This window comes from Egretta garzetta, unplaced genomic scaffold (assembly GCF_000687185.1).
Source record: "Egretta garzetta isolate BGI_Z169 unplaced genomic scaffold, ASM68718v1 scaffold397, whole genome shotgun sequence".
In the NCBI taxonomy this organism is placed as follows: Eukaryota; Metazoa; Chordata; class Aves; order Pelecaniformes; family Ardeidae; genus Egretta; species Egretta garzetta.
The window spans coordinates 2,714,925-2,735,150 of NW_009260493.1; the positions used below are offsets into that span (position 1 = coordinate 2,714,925).

General features: G+C 40.3%; 1 protein-coding gene across 2 annotated transcripts in view; it reads right to left on the minus strand.

The window, feature by feature from the left end:
- Positions 1-552: 552 nt before the first annotated feature.
- Positions 553-20,226, minus strand: part of TMEM242 (transmembrane protein 242) — a 40,218-nt gene continuing 20,544 nt past the window's right edge. For both annotated transcript variants that reach the window (XM_009644297.2, XM_035899890.1), the window contains exons 3-5: positions 18,902-18,996; positions 14,238-14,375; positions 553-907 (exon numbers count right to left, since the gene is read on the minus strand). In XM_009644297.2, coding sequence (XP_009642592.1) covers positions 809-907; positions 14,238-14,375; positions 18,902-18,961 — 297 coding nt within the window. In that variant the 5' untranslated portion in view covers positions 18,962-18,996 and the 3' untranslated portion in view covers positions 553-808. The remainder of the gene's footprint in view (positions 908-14,237; positions 14,376-18,901; positions 18,997-20,226) is intronic.

Genomic DNA, 20,226 nt, shown 5'->3' on the forward strand with positions numbered 1-20,226 from the left:
TTAGCTGAAAATACTTGTGTAGCACAGACTGGGTGTCTTGCTGTTTCACTTACAACTTAAAATTGCTATACAAATATAGTAGAGACTTTTATCCAACCTATCAGGTTCACTATTGTGGGATCCAATAGAAAAAGCTAATACTGAGAAAACACTGCACTTTGTAGAGATCTCTTCTGATGCTCTACAGAGGAGCTCAGTAGGTCACTACTTGCATATGGGATGTTTTAAACCTTCCCTTCAGATATATAAAAATAGTTTGGTTTAGATACTTTCTCTGTTGCAAATTTAAATGTCTCCTTTATTTTTAGAAGAGTGCGCTGTATGCTTTACCTTCAGGCTCAGTAACAGATCTGTTATAATTGACTTGATGGTTATATTCCTAATGGGACATGTAAATGTCCCTGAAAGTACTGTTCTTTGTTTCCTAAAGAAATTTCCTAAAATTCCTCTTCAGACACTAGACAGGATAAAAGTTTATTGGAGTTTTTCCCTTATATTTACTACTGAAGATCGGTTTCTTCTTTAAGTCTTCATAAGAGAGAGTCTTTTTTAAAGTTGGATCCAACTTACCTTGGCGGGTTCATTTCTTCACAAATCAACTATACCAAGCACACTGAAAAGTACAATATAAATTGTTTTGCTTTGTTTTAAATCCCCTGCTGCTAGATGTTGACTGGCAACCCCAAGTTCAGTGAACGCAGTCAGTAACTCAGTCTGAGTTTGCTTCTCTATTTTTCAGGTGGGACGCTTCTGCTACTTCTGCTCCTGCTCTTGCTGAAAGAGACATCTCCAAATGGCTCTGAGTCTTTCACTTGGATTTAAGTAAGTCTTCCCATTCAACACTGGACTCACTATTTTTAGGGATTGCTGGAAACATTGACTGCATTTTAGTTTGGAATTCTTTCATCTATAGGAGAGATTAAAAAAATAAAATCAGTTAACTGTTAATAAGGAGCAAATAAAGTAGTACCATGAACCCTGGGCTTATTCCACAAAATAAACTGTGTGTGAGGTAAAGAAGAGGTAAAAAGACTTCAAAAATGACAGAAAATTAAATACTTTCCCTCTGATTATGTTGGTTCAATTAACAAAGTGAAAAAAAGTATGAAGAGACCCACAAAAATCCCCCCTTCTAAAGCACCCCACTGGGGTGCCTAATTTGAACCACTTGCCTGAATGACGCACTACTGTTATTTGAACTACTATATACACACACACTTCAAATGATTTTGTTTGGAGGAAAATCACCTCTTTAGAATGTGCCCATATTTTGCCTGCAGTGCCTTTTTCTACACTTGTAATAGATTAAAGGCCCAATAGGTCTGTTCAATGATTTTAAAAACAAGGGTTAAAGAAAAAATACTGGTCAGCTCTTGACAATTTAGGTTTATCCCACCATATGGATACAGGTGTCAAAGTCTCATTCAAATTTATACATTAATAGGAAAGAAAACAAGATTCCTAACAATATATAGCACCAAGCTTTTCTTTCACTGTTGTTAAATTAAATGCTGTGAAAGAGGAAGCTTGCTAGTCTTATATTTGAATATCAGTATATTAACATCAATTGCCAAATCTGTATTTATGATAACCAACTTATCACCAGTGTCTGATTCAATAGTCCTGGCAGGCCAGAACAGAAATTTAATTTCTTTAAAAATCACTTCTGTTTGAAGATAATATTCAGATTTAGCAGCTTGCTTTCTTCCAAGATTTTTACATAGATTTTTACATACAATGTATTTTTAAAGGATAGGCATGGAAAAATCAAATCGGTGCAAATCCTGTTACACAAACAGCAGGATGTACAGCGGAATTTTTGGATTGCTATTTTTAGGAAGCTTTAGAGAATCTATGACATTCACGCAGAGAAGACAGGATGTGGTATTCAAGCACTGGATGAAATGACCTCTTGAAGACCAAACACTGTCTCAGGCAGTATGTCCCACGCAGAGGTTCCAAGAAATCTAGATATTCTAAACAGCCACACAGGCACCTTCTCTAATATGCCTACATTTTGTGTGTTATGGGTCACTGGGTTTTTTACAAATACCTTTGGGCCATTTTCTGCTCAAGTCCTTCTGCGTATGAATAATTCTGACAAAGAACTGGTACTTCCTCAGAGAAATGTTGCTGGAATGCAATTATTCAAGTTACAGCTGATACAAAGAATGAAACAATTTACAAAGAAATTACCGATCCTTTACTAAGACAATAACTAACTATGATGGATGAAAGCATTTTAGAACTCAAGTTTTTGTGTAAAAATGCCTTGGTACTGCTAATCAAATAAAAATACTTGTTAAATAAAGTAGGAGGAAAATTCAGAGCCAAATTATCCTGTTTGTTTTATCCCGATTGTGTTCTTATGTAAAAACTAATTCACTGTCTGCTTTATATTTTATTCTGATCAGATAGCTGGTTTGATTAATTATTCATTCTGGTTTTTTAAAAATCTTGGCCATCACCCACAATTGTTCCTAAAGTAATATTTTTGCTTCTTATTTAAAAAACCTGAAAAGCGTTTATAGACAGCTAATATTTCCAAGAATAATAAACACCAGTATCAGAGCTGACGTAGGGGAACAGCCCAAATTACATTAAACAATTGCTGACAATTAAATACAAGTGTTTACAGTAGGAAATGCTTTAGGAGCTTTGGCTTAGCTGTTTTTTTCCAGTCTTCTGTAATCAAGTTACATCAGTTACCTGATGTGCAGAAAGCATTCAATTTACTTAACATTTTTTACTTCCTAAAGAGTGAAACAACTCTTCTGCTCTTTCATCTCACACTAAGTAGTATCTGGATGTTTGGTAACGCAGGAATGGTCAGATCCTAACCTGATGTAAACTGCTGTAGCTCAGCTGGTATAAGTGGAAATAAAACATTTTATACCCGCTAATGATCTGGTGCAATGTGGATTTTTTTGGCTGTTTCCAAACTCAGGCTTTGAGATTTGTTTTAGTGTCAAATTTAAATTACACACTCATAAGCCCTGTAGACACACAAAACCGAAGAAAAATTAAAAGTAATTATATAAAGCCTCCAAAAAGAGGATGATGAGGGAGGGGGAGCAATTCAGAAAAGGACAGTGCTTCCTCACTCTAACAGCTACCTTGTAATTACTAACATGCCAAACTCTAGCCCTCGAATGCAAAAGGCAATCTTGTCTGGGAGATAAAACACTACAGCTCTCTTCTGAAAGAAAAATTATATTTATTTAGAAAGCACTAAAACACTGCTAGCAGCTGCAGATTTAAGAATATTCAGATTTTTTCTCTCCTCAGACCTCTAATTTATGTTCTGCAGGTAAAAGCAACTCATTTCCTGGAAAAGCAATTTTTCCTAAACACGTGGACCAAATCTGAAACATTCAACGTCTTTTTGTTGCTTTCAAGACTCCTTGAGAAATTTCCTCAGCCTTGCCTTCTCACAGTTTGATGCTTCTTTGTAAAACCACTTTGCAGGTGATGCCAGACTCAATGGCTCATTTACCACTTCCTCTCCTGCCAGCATCTATGCCCTTTTCCACAAGCCCCCTCTGCCCAAGAAGAGTTTCGCATTGCAATTCACAACTTGCCCATGTTTTATATTTTTCCACAAACTTTCTTCCTTTGTGATTCCTGGACAGTGAGCTATTTTAATAAATCATAATGCCAAGCTGATCACCACTGTGCATTGTCTTCTCAATCTTATGCTTTGGGTTGTCAGCTATTTCAGAAGGACATAATCTGCAGTGACTGGCATGGGCCTCACTAATACATAGTCTTCACAGTTTGTATAACAGGGCCAACTTCTTCACGATACAAATGTCACAGCTACTAACTCTTACTAGAAGTTCTCCTATTCTTCAAAGATACTGCACTCTCTTCTTCCTCTCCACAACAGTTTTTGAGTTCTCACTAATACTTGCTAAGCAACATAATTAGTACTAGTCACGGACTTCTAGTTCTGCCCCGTCTCCCTCTCCTCCCAGTAAGAAAGTGCAGTATGGTATTTCATTAGGGCTTTGACCTGGCCTTCTAAGGTATCTCCCCTTTCCCTTCTGTTCCACTACTAACATCAGCTTCTGAGTTTCCTCCTCCATTTCCATATTTCTGCTTGTTGCTATCCTGAACGTACTTCCTCCCTGCACTCAGAGCTCCTCTAAAGCTCACTTGCTACGCTGCCTAAAAGCATGGAGAAGACTTTGAAAAATAACTTTTCTCTGATGTAATGGAACCAGTGTATGCACACGTAAATAACCATGGAAACCACATCCCAAAGTTCCTATCCCTTCTCTCCCAGTGACAATGTCTGCCTGCTTATGAACCATTCCAGTATCAAATTTTAGGCTGTGACTTCTTTCAGAGACTATCAGCTCAATATCCTGGGCCTTGACTGGCCAAAGTCTATTTAATATATTTGTATGTTTAGGACTAAATTTGGCCTCCAAACTAACTCACACTGGCCTCAGGGTTGTTCTTGCTTGCATTTGGTTGACAGTATCATACCAGGCCCATTGCAGCTTCAGAGGAACCCTGTAGAGAAGGTAAAATTTGTTCACTAAACATGCAAATTAGCTCCCCTTCAATGAATTGGGCTTACCAGTGTCCAGTGCAGTGTGGTGAGCTTCTTGTGAAGATGACAAACCTAGCTTTATGTTCTATTAATACTGCACACATGAGGTGCAAGATTTGGGACCTCATCTTTACCTGCTTTACCTCTCAGGGAACAAGCACACTTCTGGATGAGGGAAATGCTGCAAGTAGGAATCTGTGTCTTGCCTTGCCTTTTCTTTTCAGTAGACATGCCACTCGGGAGGTCTCTTCTGCCCTCTCCCTCACTGGAATCTTGTCCTGTATTTCTTCCAGATTCCACAATACACATGCCAGCGGTCTCAAATCAAAAAGCATTAATTTAATTATGAAAGCTAATGTGCTATGTACTGAGTACTGGAATGTTTTGAAATAATTCACTGAAATGGCTGCCTCTTTATTATTGTGAGCCACACTGACACTGGGGTACTCGGTTCAACTGTGATAATGTCTTCAATTAATAGTGCAGTAAACTGAGCACTAAAAGCTGAATGTATTTTACCTCTTTCTGCTGCCTTCAGTATCACAGGCCACTCTGTCAGCTGCTGCTTCTGAACCTAGCGGTACACGAATGATTTGTAACACATTTCTTAATGTTCCAGCATGCTCCATTCCTGGAGGCAACTCTCTGAAGTGAATTTCACTCAAGTGAATTTTATTTTTTTTATCACAGATATTGCAAAGCTTGACGCTGTTTTTCCCTGCCAAATAAATTACAGTAACTGTTCTACCTCTGACTGTCAGGCTTCTTTCTAAAAGGGTATCATCTACCTTACTGCATTAAATAATCTGTAATAGCTACAGATCACTGTTATTTTCTTATCTTAACCTAATGATCCTGCCTCAGGTGGCAAAAATATGAGGACCTAAAAGCATCTTCCATTTAATAATCTCTTTTTAATGTACATCATTGACAGAATGTCATGCAAAAATTGGGATAGCACTATTACTGAGAGCACTTACGTGGCCGTTCATATTAAAATGAATGGAAGAGGGGCTAAAAGAGTCTATTTGAATCCTAGAATGAAAGTTTTACGAAGAAATGTTCTCTTTAATGTCTGACATTCATAATAGGCCACCAGATTCTAGGAATTATTAGTTTTCTATTTTAGTGCTCGTACCAGTAAGAACTGCTTACATTAGCTTCCAAGTGAAATGAGGTTAGATGCCCTGAACTGGAATATCGACTGAATACAGTATGTACACGCCCTGGCTCTTCCTCAGCCACCTTCCATTTCACAAGGCACGAAGATGAGATGGGCAGCCCTGGATCTGAGAGCATCGGAGATGATTGTTCTTGCCACCTTTTCCCAAATCTTAAAATGATTGCTGTTGCCCTTGTTAGCAAATGCTAACCAAGGTCCACATACAGAAATAGCAAGTTATTCGTAGACAACGGCCAGTGCTGAGCCCTTACATATGCGCAGAGCAGAGTCTGCTGGCTGAAGGTGATTCTCCGATTTTCAGTGTAAAATGGGGGACCCTCTGCGGGATCACCTGTGCCAGCTTGCATGGTGACCTCTAAAATAAGCATGGAAAATAGAGCCCTGGTTCATGTTCTTAGACCTTACACTTCATTGGCAAAGGCATTGTGAATGTTTGGATTATTCAGAACTACAGGACTATGAAAATGGCCTTCAGAGGGTCAATCCTGGCAGTACACATCCTAATATTTCACTGTCTTACACTGTAGTGTCATAGTGCACTGTTCACAACCTGTTCGCTGATTCCAGTGTTTCAGGCTTGCATAGAGAAAAGGAGCAGCAGAATTTTGCTAAACCATCTAGAGAAATCAAGGGCTCATATTAACCCCCTATCCCATGGAGACTTGCACACATGCTTAACCTTACGTAGCACGGAATACTCTTTGAAATCAGAGGGCCATTTGCAATGCCTAAAATTAAACAAGCACATAGATGTATTTTTCCAGAAACCTATCCCTGTAAATCCTGTGTAATTGGGTAAAACACATCCTGTGCTTTTTGAAAGAAAAATAATAGGAAAATAACCTAAGTGAATTTTACAGGGAGAGGATAGTTACTGTTCAGAACAAGGCTGCCACAGTTCTCAAACCATTATCCATATGTAGTAGCCTCCCACAGCTACTACATAGTCTGTCCCAAATTACTTGCAAACTACTGAGAGCTGTCACGTCACAAGGGTCAGGCTGTCCCTTTCCCAATGACTGGGTCACATGAAGAGATGAAACACACAAAATACTTTCCTCATGTTACTTTTCCAAGTGTGCAGCAGCCACGTGACTCATTCCTAAATGAACGTATTTCACAAACGGGAAGAAAGCTGGTCTACATCACAAACGTGCTTCACTAGCCCCACTTCGTCTGGTTTAACTTCTGTGCCAATGTCACTCAGCTCCCAAAAGCGGGATTGTTAACTGGTAGCCTGAAAGTATCTTTCTATGCATCTATCATAAAAGGAAGAAGATGCCATTCCAGTACAAAAGCCTAAAGAAAACAAAACTGTTCTGGTTTAAGGCTAGATTATTTTGAACAAAAAAAAAAAAAAGGAAGCGACTACCTAATTATGATCAACTGGAAAGACAACTCTTAATTTATGCGCACCAAGACAGTAATTTTGTAAACCACAATCTGAAAAAAAAAGCAACTTCCTCAGGTTCAGAGATACCAGAGTATCCTTTAAAATCTCATACGTTTCCATGTTGATCTTTCTGAAGTAAAATGCTGAAGACTTAAGTTTTTGTAGTATATGATATCTCCAAGCAGATTAAGTCAGCGTCTCATTCTCAGGCCTGTTCTCATTGATTTCAGCAATGCTGCATCAGGCTTCAAAATAAAAGTAATGGTACAAAGTTTGGATTATACCATCTTGCTGCAAAAGGCTTTCAAGCCATGCAGAAAAATGGAGTGAAATACTTTTGAAATGACTGAGGAACACATGATTTATTTCTGCAGAATCTTACTTTCAAATCTGGGTGCCTGGAAAGGACATCCACGTGATTACTCTATTATGGTGTATTAGTCATTGCTCCTTAGTCACCCTGGGCAATTTGAGAAATTAATATTAAAGTAATTTTAAATTTAAAATAGTTAAATATCTAAACGTATAAAGCAAGTTGGTTAATGGACCCAAAATCTCAGGATGAGCATCCCAACTCTATAAGCTCTTCTGTGCTGTCATTTGGATTTCTGACTTAGAGTAAAAACATTAATTGTCTGCAAGCAGGCAGTTTCTGAAAAGGGCAACCTGAGTAATTTTTTCCCTATATGTCCAGGAATTCATGATATGTATCATCCACAAGTGCGATTCATGGCCGGGAAAAGAGCCAGCACAAACCCAAAACTCTTCAGTGATGCATAAGCCTCAATGCTACGCCCAGGGCTGAATTCCGTGCAGGAAACCCATCAGAGCCAGTGTGACACCTGGAGCCAGGCAGGGTCGGCTGGGTGCCTCCAGGCAAGCAGAGCAGCTGGTGTCTTGGACCACAGAAGGGTAAGACAAGAGTGGCCACGCCACCACACTTAATGAAGCACAGGAAGATCCCATGAGACCAAGATGTAGCACAAATAATTTGCACCGATTAGATAAGCTTTTATTCAGATTTTAGTTGTACACATATAGTTCAGAGTTACGTGCAGCCAGAAGTGGATCAATCCACTCATGGCGATGTGGAACTGCTCCACAGAGGCAATTTCAGACCAAAGGCTGAACGTTGATTTACTCTTTCTAGCTTCTTAGCAGGTTGGCAGCAGCCAACAGCTACGAGTCTCTTCCAAGACACAGCAGAGTAATTCCTCAAGACAGCTAGAGTTACAGTCTTCCCCTATTTTTGAAATACTTACAGCTGTCCCTATTCATAAAGCAGATGTAGCAGCTTTCCAGTAGGAAAATGATTATCTTATTCCTTGAATAAGCATCCTGCCTTATCAAGTTTACAGTGAAGTTCATAGGTTACTTTTTTCCCCCCTTACTTCTTGGATAAAATACTAGCAGTATGTGTGTGGAGGGAAGTCTCCTCCATGCCAAACTGATTCGGCAATATAAGTGGTACAGAAAAACCCTGTATAAACAGGAGGAGGAAGTGCTGACTTGTACTAGTACTCCATCTTCTTTCTAAGGGCTTGAATTTAAACAAGTATTGAGAAAATAAAAGAACGTTTAAAAATGGGCAGATTTCATTTATATTGAAATATATGGTCGTGAAATAGCAAGGAAAAGATACGGTTTTATTATGCAAACATAAGCATGGCAAGAAATAGAAACTTTGGGAGTAATAATTAGGTGAGGATTACATACAACTAAAATTAAAAACTTGTAACAACAAAAAAATCGAGGAATGACTCTAGGATGACTCTAAAATGATTCTAGGAGATATACTGCTTTTATAGCAACATTTGTTCATTTATGAAATAGCATAAAAATTTCAGCCACTGCAACATGTCTATACTTGGTTGAGATCTATAGATCTTAGTAGTATCTACAGATGCCAAACCCAATAATTTTTGAAGACTGTGTCTCCATGTTTTCATTTTACTTTTTAAATTAATCCATCCTTAAAGCCAATACTCCTTTGTATTTATACTGTACCTATGACTACAGTCTCACAAAATTATATCAAATATCTCTCAAAATAAGCGGGGGGATGTTATTATTTTTATGCTTAAAATGGTGATTTAGAGGTTAGATTTCCTCTAGAGAAAAGCAGCCCGCCTAGGAAATATCCTTACCAACAAAACCATGGCAAGCATATATTCTCTGTGTTGCTTTTAATTGTTTTAGATGTCTCTTCACAGCTGTGCAATTGGTTTAGACTGTTAATATTTTAAAGGTTAAGATCAATGAAAAACAGGATATTTCATTAGGAGTCACCATAAAAATGATAAACTAATATTTTATAACTATATTAGTCACAAATTACTAGGCAATTTTTCTCACTATTTTTCCAGCTTTCCATGGAACAGCTGTGGAAGCAACAATCAGAATCTCACAAACCTACATATGAATCATTCTGGCCCTTTTCCTATGGGAGAAAGAATGCTTTTATTTCTGAGGAAATAAAACCTAATTTATTGAGGGCATGAAGAGCAAAAGGGCTTTTAAAGCATAATTTATCATGTTTGTTAATTGTTGCATGCTTCAGTCTACAAGGGCTGAGTGTATTGTTCTGCTTTTAAAAGAAGGCTCATAATAGCTGATCGTTTTAAAAAAAACACAAAAAAACCAGGGACATCAGGCATTCATAGGTATGTTTTAATACCCATCAAGTATTCTATAGCTGCAAGTTTAATTAAAAACAAAAACCTGCTTATTTAAAACAAGGGTTTACAACTCAACTGTAACTTCTAGAAATTGTGAAACTAACATTTTTCCAAGCCACGAAAAGGTGTGGTGGATCATAACGTCTGTAAAAAGGTAAATAAAATAAGAAAGACTTAATTTTAGGAAACTTTCATGAAAATACTTGTTTAGGTCAACTGTAACAACAGGGGGTTTAAAATAATTTTCAATTTTTTACTTTTAAAACATTTTTACTGAGTGAAACACCATTTATTCTTCAGTTGAAATTTGTAACTTCATTGAGCCCTTCATATGGAGAATGTTGAAATAAGATGTTTCTACTTTAAAAAAAAATTATAATTTGGCCAAACCCATTCTTTTCTACAAAATTTATTTCAACACCTCTGTGTTTTGCATCAGAAAACAGCCAGCCCATGGCACCAGAAGTGGGCAGCTACAGGGTTCTGAAGCTGCAAGCTCAAAAGCCTGTAAGATCATAGAATCATAGAATCATAGAACCCCAGGTTGGAAGGGACCTCAAGGATCATCTGGTCCAACCTTTCTAGGCAATGCCGTGATGTGGGAAGTTGTTAAACAGCAAATATACTTGTTAAAAAAGATGGTGCCATTTTGTTTCAAGCCAGATGTCAATTATTAAGCTTGTGTTTAACACTGCACATGTCCTTCTATTTTGTAAAGTGCCTAAGAGAGGAATGCTGTGGGTGTGTCTGGAAAAGCCCCAGGTTCAGACCAGGAGTCCTCTTTGGAAGCAAATCTCCCAGCTGTCCAGGCTGCCTGGGCATGAGTTTGTGTACTGTGCAACAGCCTCAAAATGCACAAACTGGGTTTCTTTAGGGTGACACAAAACTGAAGATGCATTCTAGGAGCGCACATAACATACTCCAACTACAAACAGGCATTCAAGCCATGGGGCAGGGCCAAAGTCAGTCCAGATTTTAAAAACCCCCTGGAATGGTTGTAAGATGTCAGGTCCTCAGCCCCCAATTGCTTCACTGCCGCAATGCTGCTGGTCAATGATCCTTGCGAATATAGACAGAACTTCTATGCCTGTAGATAATCAAAGGTGGACTGACTTTATATATTTTCCTAAGAAATTGCAGGAAGCAGGTTAAAAAAGTCTGACTATTACTGACAGCTGGTTATTTTCTGCAAGAGATGCAATATAAAACTAGTTAACCACCAGCTCCTAGGTGCTGAAAACAAAGATTTCTCTTTTACATTATAGAAAAATAGAACTTAAACCACTATCAAACCAAGTCCTCACTGATCCATCACTTCTCCATTTAGGAATAAGAGTTGACTGGAATTTAGTAGGGTTTATTACTTGCCAGCCTGTCCTCCGATTACAACAGTGGTAACCGCAGTCAGGGAATATTAACAACCCAACCTGAGACAGTGTAAAATCTTTTATATCCCTTACCAAGAGATAAAGATCAGTTACTTACTATCACCCCTGGGTTTTCATGCTGGCATAAAAAGCAGCAGACTGTAAAGCTACCTTTAACAGTAAAGCCATTTAAGAGCTGGAAGTAGGCATTGTCACAGCACTGTTTTAAGAACCAATAAACTAAAAAGATTAAATAAAAATCTGCTATCACCAAAGCTGGTGCACCACCTCAGTGTCTGGAACAGATCTTAGCGATGGCTTGCTTCTACAGCAAATGCAAGCTGTCTCAGGTGTAAGGCCGAGGCAACCTGAACTGTGGCTTCAGTTTCCTTCCACCACAAACTGCTGAGCAATTGCAACGCTGCTTCAGAATGACGGTCACAGATTAATTGCAGCAATTAAAACTCATCAAGGAAATATCGCACCACTTTTCTCTTGTCGTTTCATCTCCGACTTTGTAAGCGATGACAAGAGAACTTAAACAGTCACAAAGCCTAGAGTAATACATATTTATTTGTATCACTCGCTATCCCGTCGATAGCGGATGCTCACGGGAAACACACCCCTGGGCATTAGAAGTCATAGCAGTTTGGCAACAATACCGAGCAAAACCACCCCTCTGGGATCTCACTGACGACACCACCACTTGCCACTGCTGCAATGCCTGTTTCTACAAACAGGTCCTTGCAAGACGATTAAACCCGCTCGTTCGGTCGGTCTGAAAACCAAACCGGGGCACTGCTGCTCCCGCCGGTGCCAGCAGGTGCCGCCGCGGTGCCGCACAGCCCCCGGCCCCGTCGGCTTTGCCCCGGGGGAAGGAACTGCCCGGCACCGGGCAGCTGAGGATGCCGCCACCGGCCTTTCGCCCCACCCAAACCCCAGACCTCATAGCAGCACCTTGCTGGTTTAGCGCTGCCCTTTCAGGTGCATGGAAGATGCTCACTGCCTCTTCCCGCGGGTGCAAGTACAGTTATAACAGATTTACGGCAGGAACACTGGCTGAAGGACTGGGGCGATGTCATGGCACCAACTGCACAGTCCATCATTTCCAGCCAGCACATGGCGAGTGTGAGCAGAGTTCACAGCCCAAAGAGTTCTGAGTGCATCTGCCACTGCACTTCTCCAAATTCACTGATGAGCTTTGCTCTCCTCCTCCTGTAAAGCCAGCCCAAGCTCTGGCATGCACAAACTTCAGCCATCTCCATGGGCTGGCCAGTCGGGGGCAGAACTGCTCAATCGCTTTCCTGGCCAAGACAGCTATGCTTCAAGATTTCCTAGCTCTCTCACTCCTCCTGGTGTGACTCCTGCCAACCCATCATGTCTGCTTTTCCACTGTGGCTTCTTGTATTTTACTCCTGGAGATGACATGAGGCATTAAACAAAACTTAGCAACTCAGTTTTACTTGACTCGGAACTCCCCTCCAAACTCTGCAAATGAAGGTCAGCCCTTTATTTGCTAAGACCCCACCAAGACAGTCACGGGGATCGAGCTGGCAATGGATTTGCGAAAGCGACAGAGTTAGTGTACTCCTACGTGTGACAGAAGCAGCCTTCTTGTCTGCTAAATGAAACATCTGCAGTGCTTACAATCAGGATTTTATTATGCTTAAGAATTTAGTATGGAGAGAAACAATTCAATATCAAGAGACTATACTAGCTGTCAGTAATGTTATCAGTATTACCAACAGCTCTTAAATGAAGCTGCTGCCCAGCAGGGCCAAATGACTAATTATCAGGCCCCAAAGGCAGCTGGTTACTGTTAAAAGCAGTAAGGTGAAGAGCCTGGGTAGCACTACTTCTCTTTGTCCAGCTGCCAAAGCTTTAGTTATTAAGCTCACGCAAATTCCTGGCATCAAAATGAGCTGTGTCTCCCCTCAAGCACTTTCAGAGGTGAAAGTCTGCCTTAAGTTCATAGTTTCCAAATCTTGATACCTGACGCTAGGCTTGATGCTAGGTATGTGTTGTAGATGCCTCCTAAGTCCTGCTATGCTTTTTTAGTGTTCTGCCTTCCTTCACTAGCTCCTATTGAGAATCAAAGTTGGAAACTGGGGAATAAGGGATTGTGTAGCGCTGTATGTTGGGACCCGAATCGTGACCTACAGGATACATCAGCAAGAGTAGACAAGAAGTGAGAACTTGAATAAAGACACTAATGAGAACAGTACTGGGATGGAATAGTATCTTCTTCCTTTTAGTTTTGGGAGACACTTTGCTGAATTTAGAAATAATTTGCCATGGAAGGTAAAGGAAGTCTATTCATTCCTAGTCCTAAAGAGGATACAGACAGTTCTGCCAAACTTATAGCTGCAGGGGACTCTTAAGTCATGGCTTATTACTAGGGGCAAACAAAAATGCTTACACGAACTTTAGTGTTCATGCTCAACACTGTGAAACACTGGAACATAAGCAATTTACTAAAGATAGCCTTAGCCCCTCGGGACATGCAGATGCTTCCCGAGTTTCTTTGCCTTGACGTGGCATGTGATGGCCGCTACTCTATTGCACGTGAAACTCAATCTTTTGCCCCTTTGCCCTTTCCAGAAATGCACTAGAAAGCAAGCTGGTTTCCTCTCAGTTTTTCTTATGTCCCCAGTGTCCTGATGCAAAAAATGGAACTTGGACAAATAACTGGATTGCTCTAAAGATAGGATTCAGGGGGTAACCTTTAATTCAATAAGCAAAGGATACAGAAAGTTTGCAGCTATTTTAGTCTCTAAATTAGAACACTGGCTCTTTTGTGAAGAATCTGAAACATCTGTGCAAATAAACATAGACAGGACAAAACTGTTTCTGCCCCGAAGTTGTCTCCTCCCACAACATCCCATTTTTTGCAGATATAAGAATGCCTTCCCTGTGTGCACACACTCTGGTTAGTCACTCTACATGTGGTAAATGAAGGTGTAACTCCTGGGCTGAAGTAGTATAGAGATGCCACCTCAAGATACATTACCCAAGGAAAAATATGGTATCTGAGAGGATTGTACTTGCTACTCACACTGTGCACACCCAGGGCCTTCCAGATGGCAAAACTGAGCAATCCAACGCCGCACCACGCGTAGAGCGAGCCCCATCCTAGGGCTCGTAAGGCCAGTGATGAACCACTCTCTGGTAATGCAGCTGTGGCAGTAATCCCCTAGAACCAAAGATGAAGTGATCAAGAAAAAGTGAACAGTAATTGGAAAAAAAAAATGACCTAAAAAAGTTAACTCAGGGATCTAGAACTTTTCCTGACTTGCCAGTTGTACTAGTGTGACCACAGAAACTCTTACAGCTGCCAGCAGACCCAAAGGGCCCAGAGGGCGTGGGTGAGCTGCCTTCCCACCAGGAGCAGCTTTCATGGTTGCCAGTACCACCTGGGGATGATTTTTTTGTTACCCAGAAAAGCTGAAGTTACCTGTTTTGTGGGCAGAAGAATCTGACACTCGGTTATCCCACCAGCCAAAATAAAAAACTGAATCAAGACCAGTCACAAGCCCTTATGCCAGTGACATCAGAACATAATCATTGTACATCGCTGATTTTGGTACTTTTCTTGGGGCAACCATTGGCCTACAGGGCTTTAACTGTACTCCTGAAACAGCATATTAGGAAACTGGAGGAACCCGAGTAGCTTTCAGCTTGACACAGAGAGAGAGTAACAGTGACTGAGAGACCATTTTTGAGGCGCTGCAACTCTGAAGGAGCTCTGGGAACTATTTAGGAAAATTTTGCAAAGAGCAAACAAAAATGCTGAACCGATTCCCCTGCAGAGTTCACCAAGTGGCAACATAGAAAATGCTCTGCAGTTTCCATACTTCTCATTTTTGTCAGAAACAAGAGTAGGCAGTTTTAGCTACTTGTGAAAATACTGCTGCGTAAGAGTGTCGTGAAAACACAAACCACTGCCACTTGGAAAAGCCACCTCAGGCCAAGAAGAACAGAGCCTCAGCCATAACGGGGTCCCAACCACAATGAAACCTTCTCTGTCGCAGCGTATAAATGCACATTGCAGCCACCAAGGGCATAAGCCACGCGCTGGCTGACGTCAGTCAACTGGCACTGCACATTCACTGTTAGCCAGCCGTGCTCGTCTCGCAACGCCCACCTTACTGTACCTACTTGGTATAGGACAGCTTCAATCAGTGCAGCCCGCAACAGCAGTAAGACAGAAATAATCCTCTTGCTCGTAGTGGTAAATGTCAGCAAGAGGGTTTGGGTTTTTCTCCCCCCAGAGGATCACTGTTCAATTCTTCCCATGGAAACATAGATTTCAGATGGTAACTGTTAAAGACTGGCATCTACGGTCTTTACACAACTGAACAGTCCTACTTACTTACTTACCGGGTATCTCGGGGAAAAAAAACCAGTTATTGCTCGGAGGTAAACATAAATGAGACTGCAAGAAGTCTAAAAGACTGAAAAGTGAAATTAACTTGTGGAAGGATCCAAAAAATCTTCCTCCAAAACATGCCAAAGAGCTGCACTTTTCTATTCATCACAAAAAGTAGGGAAAAAGATCTTTTGTATTCTTGTTTTAAAAAGACTTCAATTTTTTTTTAGTTTTTTTTTAAAATGGTTCTCTTTCTTCTTTGACATAATTAAACATATGTAGTGTCTGTCACTGTGGTATTTGGTCAGTGAAACAGCGCCAGTAGTTTTTTCTCCTCTTGGCTTTGTCCTTATTGAAATATTAAAATGATCCTCAGACAGTTCTCAGCATTAATGCTTTTCCTAACTATTTAGCTGCAGGCACAGTTACCCAAGGACAAATACACACTTGCAAAGGGCACAAGCAAAATGTATCTTGATCCTTATTTATTCCAATTTGGACATCCCAAAGTGGAAGCTGTTAACAAAACAATGCTCTGTAAGCATACACCTACACACACACAGCCACAAACAGCAGAGACCTCTAGTCACACGGTTATACCAGGTCCTATTATTTCCTTACCAAAGCTAATGAACTTCCATAACTCTTTCAGCAGAGACTGCTTTGAGTAGATGTAAAATGCCAATGATTATTTCTGACGTTTTTCCTGCTTCCATAGCCTAACCATATACAACAACATGCAGAAAAATTTCTCCCATTTGAAAGATGGGAAATGAATGGACAAAAATATCCTCTACAGAGAATCTTTAAATAGGGGTCATTATCTGTGAAAATTGCTGGCAAAACCCCACCGCACTCAAATACTATTTAAATGCTTGATTGTCCCAGAAAAACAGTGGTAAATGGAAACAATTGATTTGGTTTTACTGACAGCAGTCAAACAGCATTCAGTCACAGGCTGATTCCTCAGGGTATTAAGTACACAGATAAGGATTTCCGTAAACAAGACAATTTATTATATGATTATCAGATATGCTGTTCAGAGCATCAAGAAAGCTGATTAATGAAACACTAAAAAATTTTAAAAAGACAACAGTAGCATGGGAGAAAACGACATCATCAACAAAAGAACAATTTTAAGGGAACCAAGTCTTACTCACAAGCCTGTTATTCTATGCACAGATTGTCTTCATTACTGCTCCTATATTTTTTTTAAAGAAGCAACTCTTTAATTTAAAAAATAAGCTATTAAACAATCCTTGAGTCTTTCTAAAAACCAGGCCAGAAAAATATAGAGCAGAATTAGCTGATTTCGTTACCAAAATATATGCTTCATATTTGATTTTTTTTTCTGGAGGATGTAAGCAGGAAGTGAGAGGAGAAATGACATTGTTTTTTTCAGACACAGGCCTCAATCCTGTAACTATCCCCTTGCGGATAAGAGTGTGTCTGAAAGGAAGCATTGCCTAAAATAAATGGTGTGTTCACCTGTTTTGGTTGATTGTATTCAGTGTGTTCACTGTTTTGTATGACCTAACCCACTGTAAAATTAAACACCTGGATAAATGCTGGTAAAACTGGACACTTACCAGAAGGAGGCTGCTGCATCCGAACATTTAATTTTAAACCCCCCCCCCCCCAATCATTTCTTAACTGAAGGTCTCTGCAGTGGTTCAGCACTAAACAGGACTGTATAATCTCAGTTTCAAGACAATTGGGGCGCCAGTCCTACAAATGCTTACATTTACTTTACTTCACTACCATGGAGGAGCTACAGTAGGTGCAATTTCAGCTTTATCTCTTGCCAGTAATGCTGACACTACTCTGCAAGAGTAGGGTCTCATACTGTTGCTTCCTGGAAGTCTGAATGCAGTCATGAAGCCTTGATGCTGTGATGCTACAGCTCCCCCTCTAAATTGCTATTTTTTTCTCCCACAAAACTATTTAAATCTGTCCCAGGCTGCATTATGTTTGCTTCCAGTTTCTACCTGACTTGCACGCTGCCATTTCCCTGACACAAAACATGGCACAAGCCAGCAAAGATGCTGTAAGAATAGGTCTCGCATTTCTTCCCAACACTGAGCACCAATTCTCATTCCTTCGGACCTTCCCTCAAGCTTGTGCCAGCACAGTCACTGCACTCATGCAGTGACGGGGATCAGAAGACTGATTTGGACTAAAAATAACGCAGGAAATGAAAAAAAAAAAATGTTTAAAAAAAAAAAAAGAGAAAGCTTCCTTATTGTAATAGTTTCTGTAGCTTGTGAAATAACTTCTCATGGAGTTTTCTACTTTGTCTGTTTCAAAAATGAAACCTGTGTTTATTGTTGGGGAAAAGGCAATGGATGAGTTATGCCACAGCAGCCTACAGAGGAAAATAGGATGGCAAAGGAAGGATCTCATGCTCTTCAACCACAAAAGGAGATTGTGAGTGATCGGATACGGAGGCTCTGATAGAAAGTGCAATGGAAGAATTTTTCTTCTCTTGATACGCATTGTTATTGAATTAACATTTTAAAAATAAACACAACTGATCAGTTCTCAGCTCCCTGAAAACATCTGTAATAAATGTTGCATTTTAAGGCCTAGGAGGAGATGAGACTGATCAATTTTAAGGGCCTACTTTTGACATTTTCAGCAGTAACGAGGCATTAATGAGTAAAAAAGCGCTCTTCAATTAAATATGCTGTATTTCAGATTAATATGCCAACATGATAAAATTCAATTGTTAGCTTTGCAATTTTTTTTCTTCAGAATGCTCAGGTGGATCCTGTTATGAATTGCACACGATCAGATTATTTTTGGCCATGAGAACTCATAGTACCAAGCCACTACTCACTCTCCTCAGTCCCCTTACACAGTGGGAAGGGAGTGGAGAGCTTAAACTTTGACTAAATGATTCCACTTCCATATTCCACAGCTTACAGGCTTCCTAACTCCTCATTCCCATCCTCACTGCAGTTACCTTGGTTCCCGATTCACTGTAACACTGTGGGACCACACGGTGACCTGGATCGCTGAGGTGATTCGGGCTCATGACTGAAGTATGTTCACATCACAGAATCAAAACAGACCATCAGTTATATTCCATTATATAGCAGCAGTATGATTCCAGCCAACAGCCTAAGCTTTATGTATTTCGACCGATCTCAAGTACTAAAGTATTTAGCAGTGCCAGCTCTAAATTGATTTTTAAATTAACCCACCCCTATTGACTTCAGTTAAGTCTAGTGCTCTTACCATCAACTTTGTACAGCCCAATTCCATGTGTATCAACGTTTCTCTAAAGCATTTGACGCATTCCTATTTCCTGCGTATCACGATTGGAAAATAGTTTAAAAGGAACAAACCTTACTGAACCAGTCTGGGTTCTTCTTTTTTGTCATGGCAAGTGTGGAACCTGCTTTCATCCCTGCTGTAGCAACGGTACCTAGAAAAATTCCACCTGCCAAGGAAGGTTTAAGAAATAAAAATCAAGATTTTATTTCTTAAGGGAAGAAAAAAACCAAACCACACCACAAAAGCAAACCTGCTCTGAAAATAAAATCTGAAAAATGAAGATCTGTCAGCACACGCTGAAGGGAAAGGCACAGTTGTGTACATTATCTGTATTAACTCAATATGGCAAGAAAGCAAGAAAGAGTATTTTGAAATAGAGCATTTTGAAAATTAATGGCAAGTGTGCATATTTTCAAGCCACACACACACAAAATCATTAAGACCCAGGATGGCTTTTCACAGGACTTCGAAATCTCTCTCTCATTCCAGAACCAGGCCACTAAAATCGTCTTGTTCTATGGCTCTGCCTCACCCTTCCCCAAGAGGAAGATGTAATTATTTTTGTTGCATCACTTGTGATTTCAAATGGCCATCTGAAAATCCACCAGTACCTCCGAAGACCATTCCGTAAGCCACACTTGTTCGTCGGCTTTCTTTATGTTCTAACGCTCTATTTAAAACAAGAAAATGACACTAGCGGGAAGCTTTCCCAAGACAGAAAGCATTCCTCACTTTTCAGTTTATTCAGAGCGTTTCCAAACTCACTCGGGGACACTTGATCCCTTCTTGCATCAAAGGCAGATGTAGCTATACCCGCCCACTTTTAAGAAAAAGGCTTGTTACAAAGACTGAGTGCACTGTACAAACACATCTGATTCGTATTAAAATTAAAAAAAATTCAGGGGGTTACAAGTTCTTCCTTTGCAACTATCGATAGATACCCAGCCTGTTTTCCCTTTCCTAATACCAGTTCAGTAATTAAAAAATTGGCCTGAATAGGAAGTAAGAAGCAAAACATGTTTACATTAGGTCTCACTTTTAAAAAATTAATTATCCTGTTATTGTCACGGAGAGGTTTGCTGTGCTCACGTCAATGAAATCTATAAAGCACCTCTTCTGCCTGGGAGCAGGAAGGCCTCACGTGCCGTCCGAACTTGGCTTGCCCACTGCATTTTACACTTCAAGGTCTACTAACCAGCATTTCCCCGATTTTAGAAATAATAACCGGTCTCAAATTAACTTCTCCTCAAAGAGGAGGCGCTCGATGCACGGCCTCCATGGGAGGGGCAGGAAAGCACCTGGCCACAGGGAACGGTGCCCCCGCACTAGCACGGGCATGGAGACGCTATTCCCTGCTGTCCGGAGCGGGGTACCGCCGCCCGGTGGGGGGCTGCCC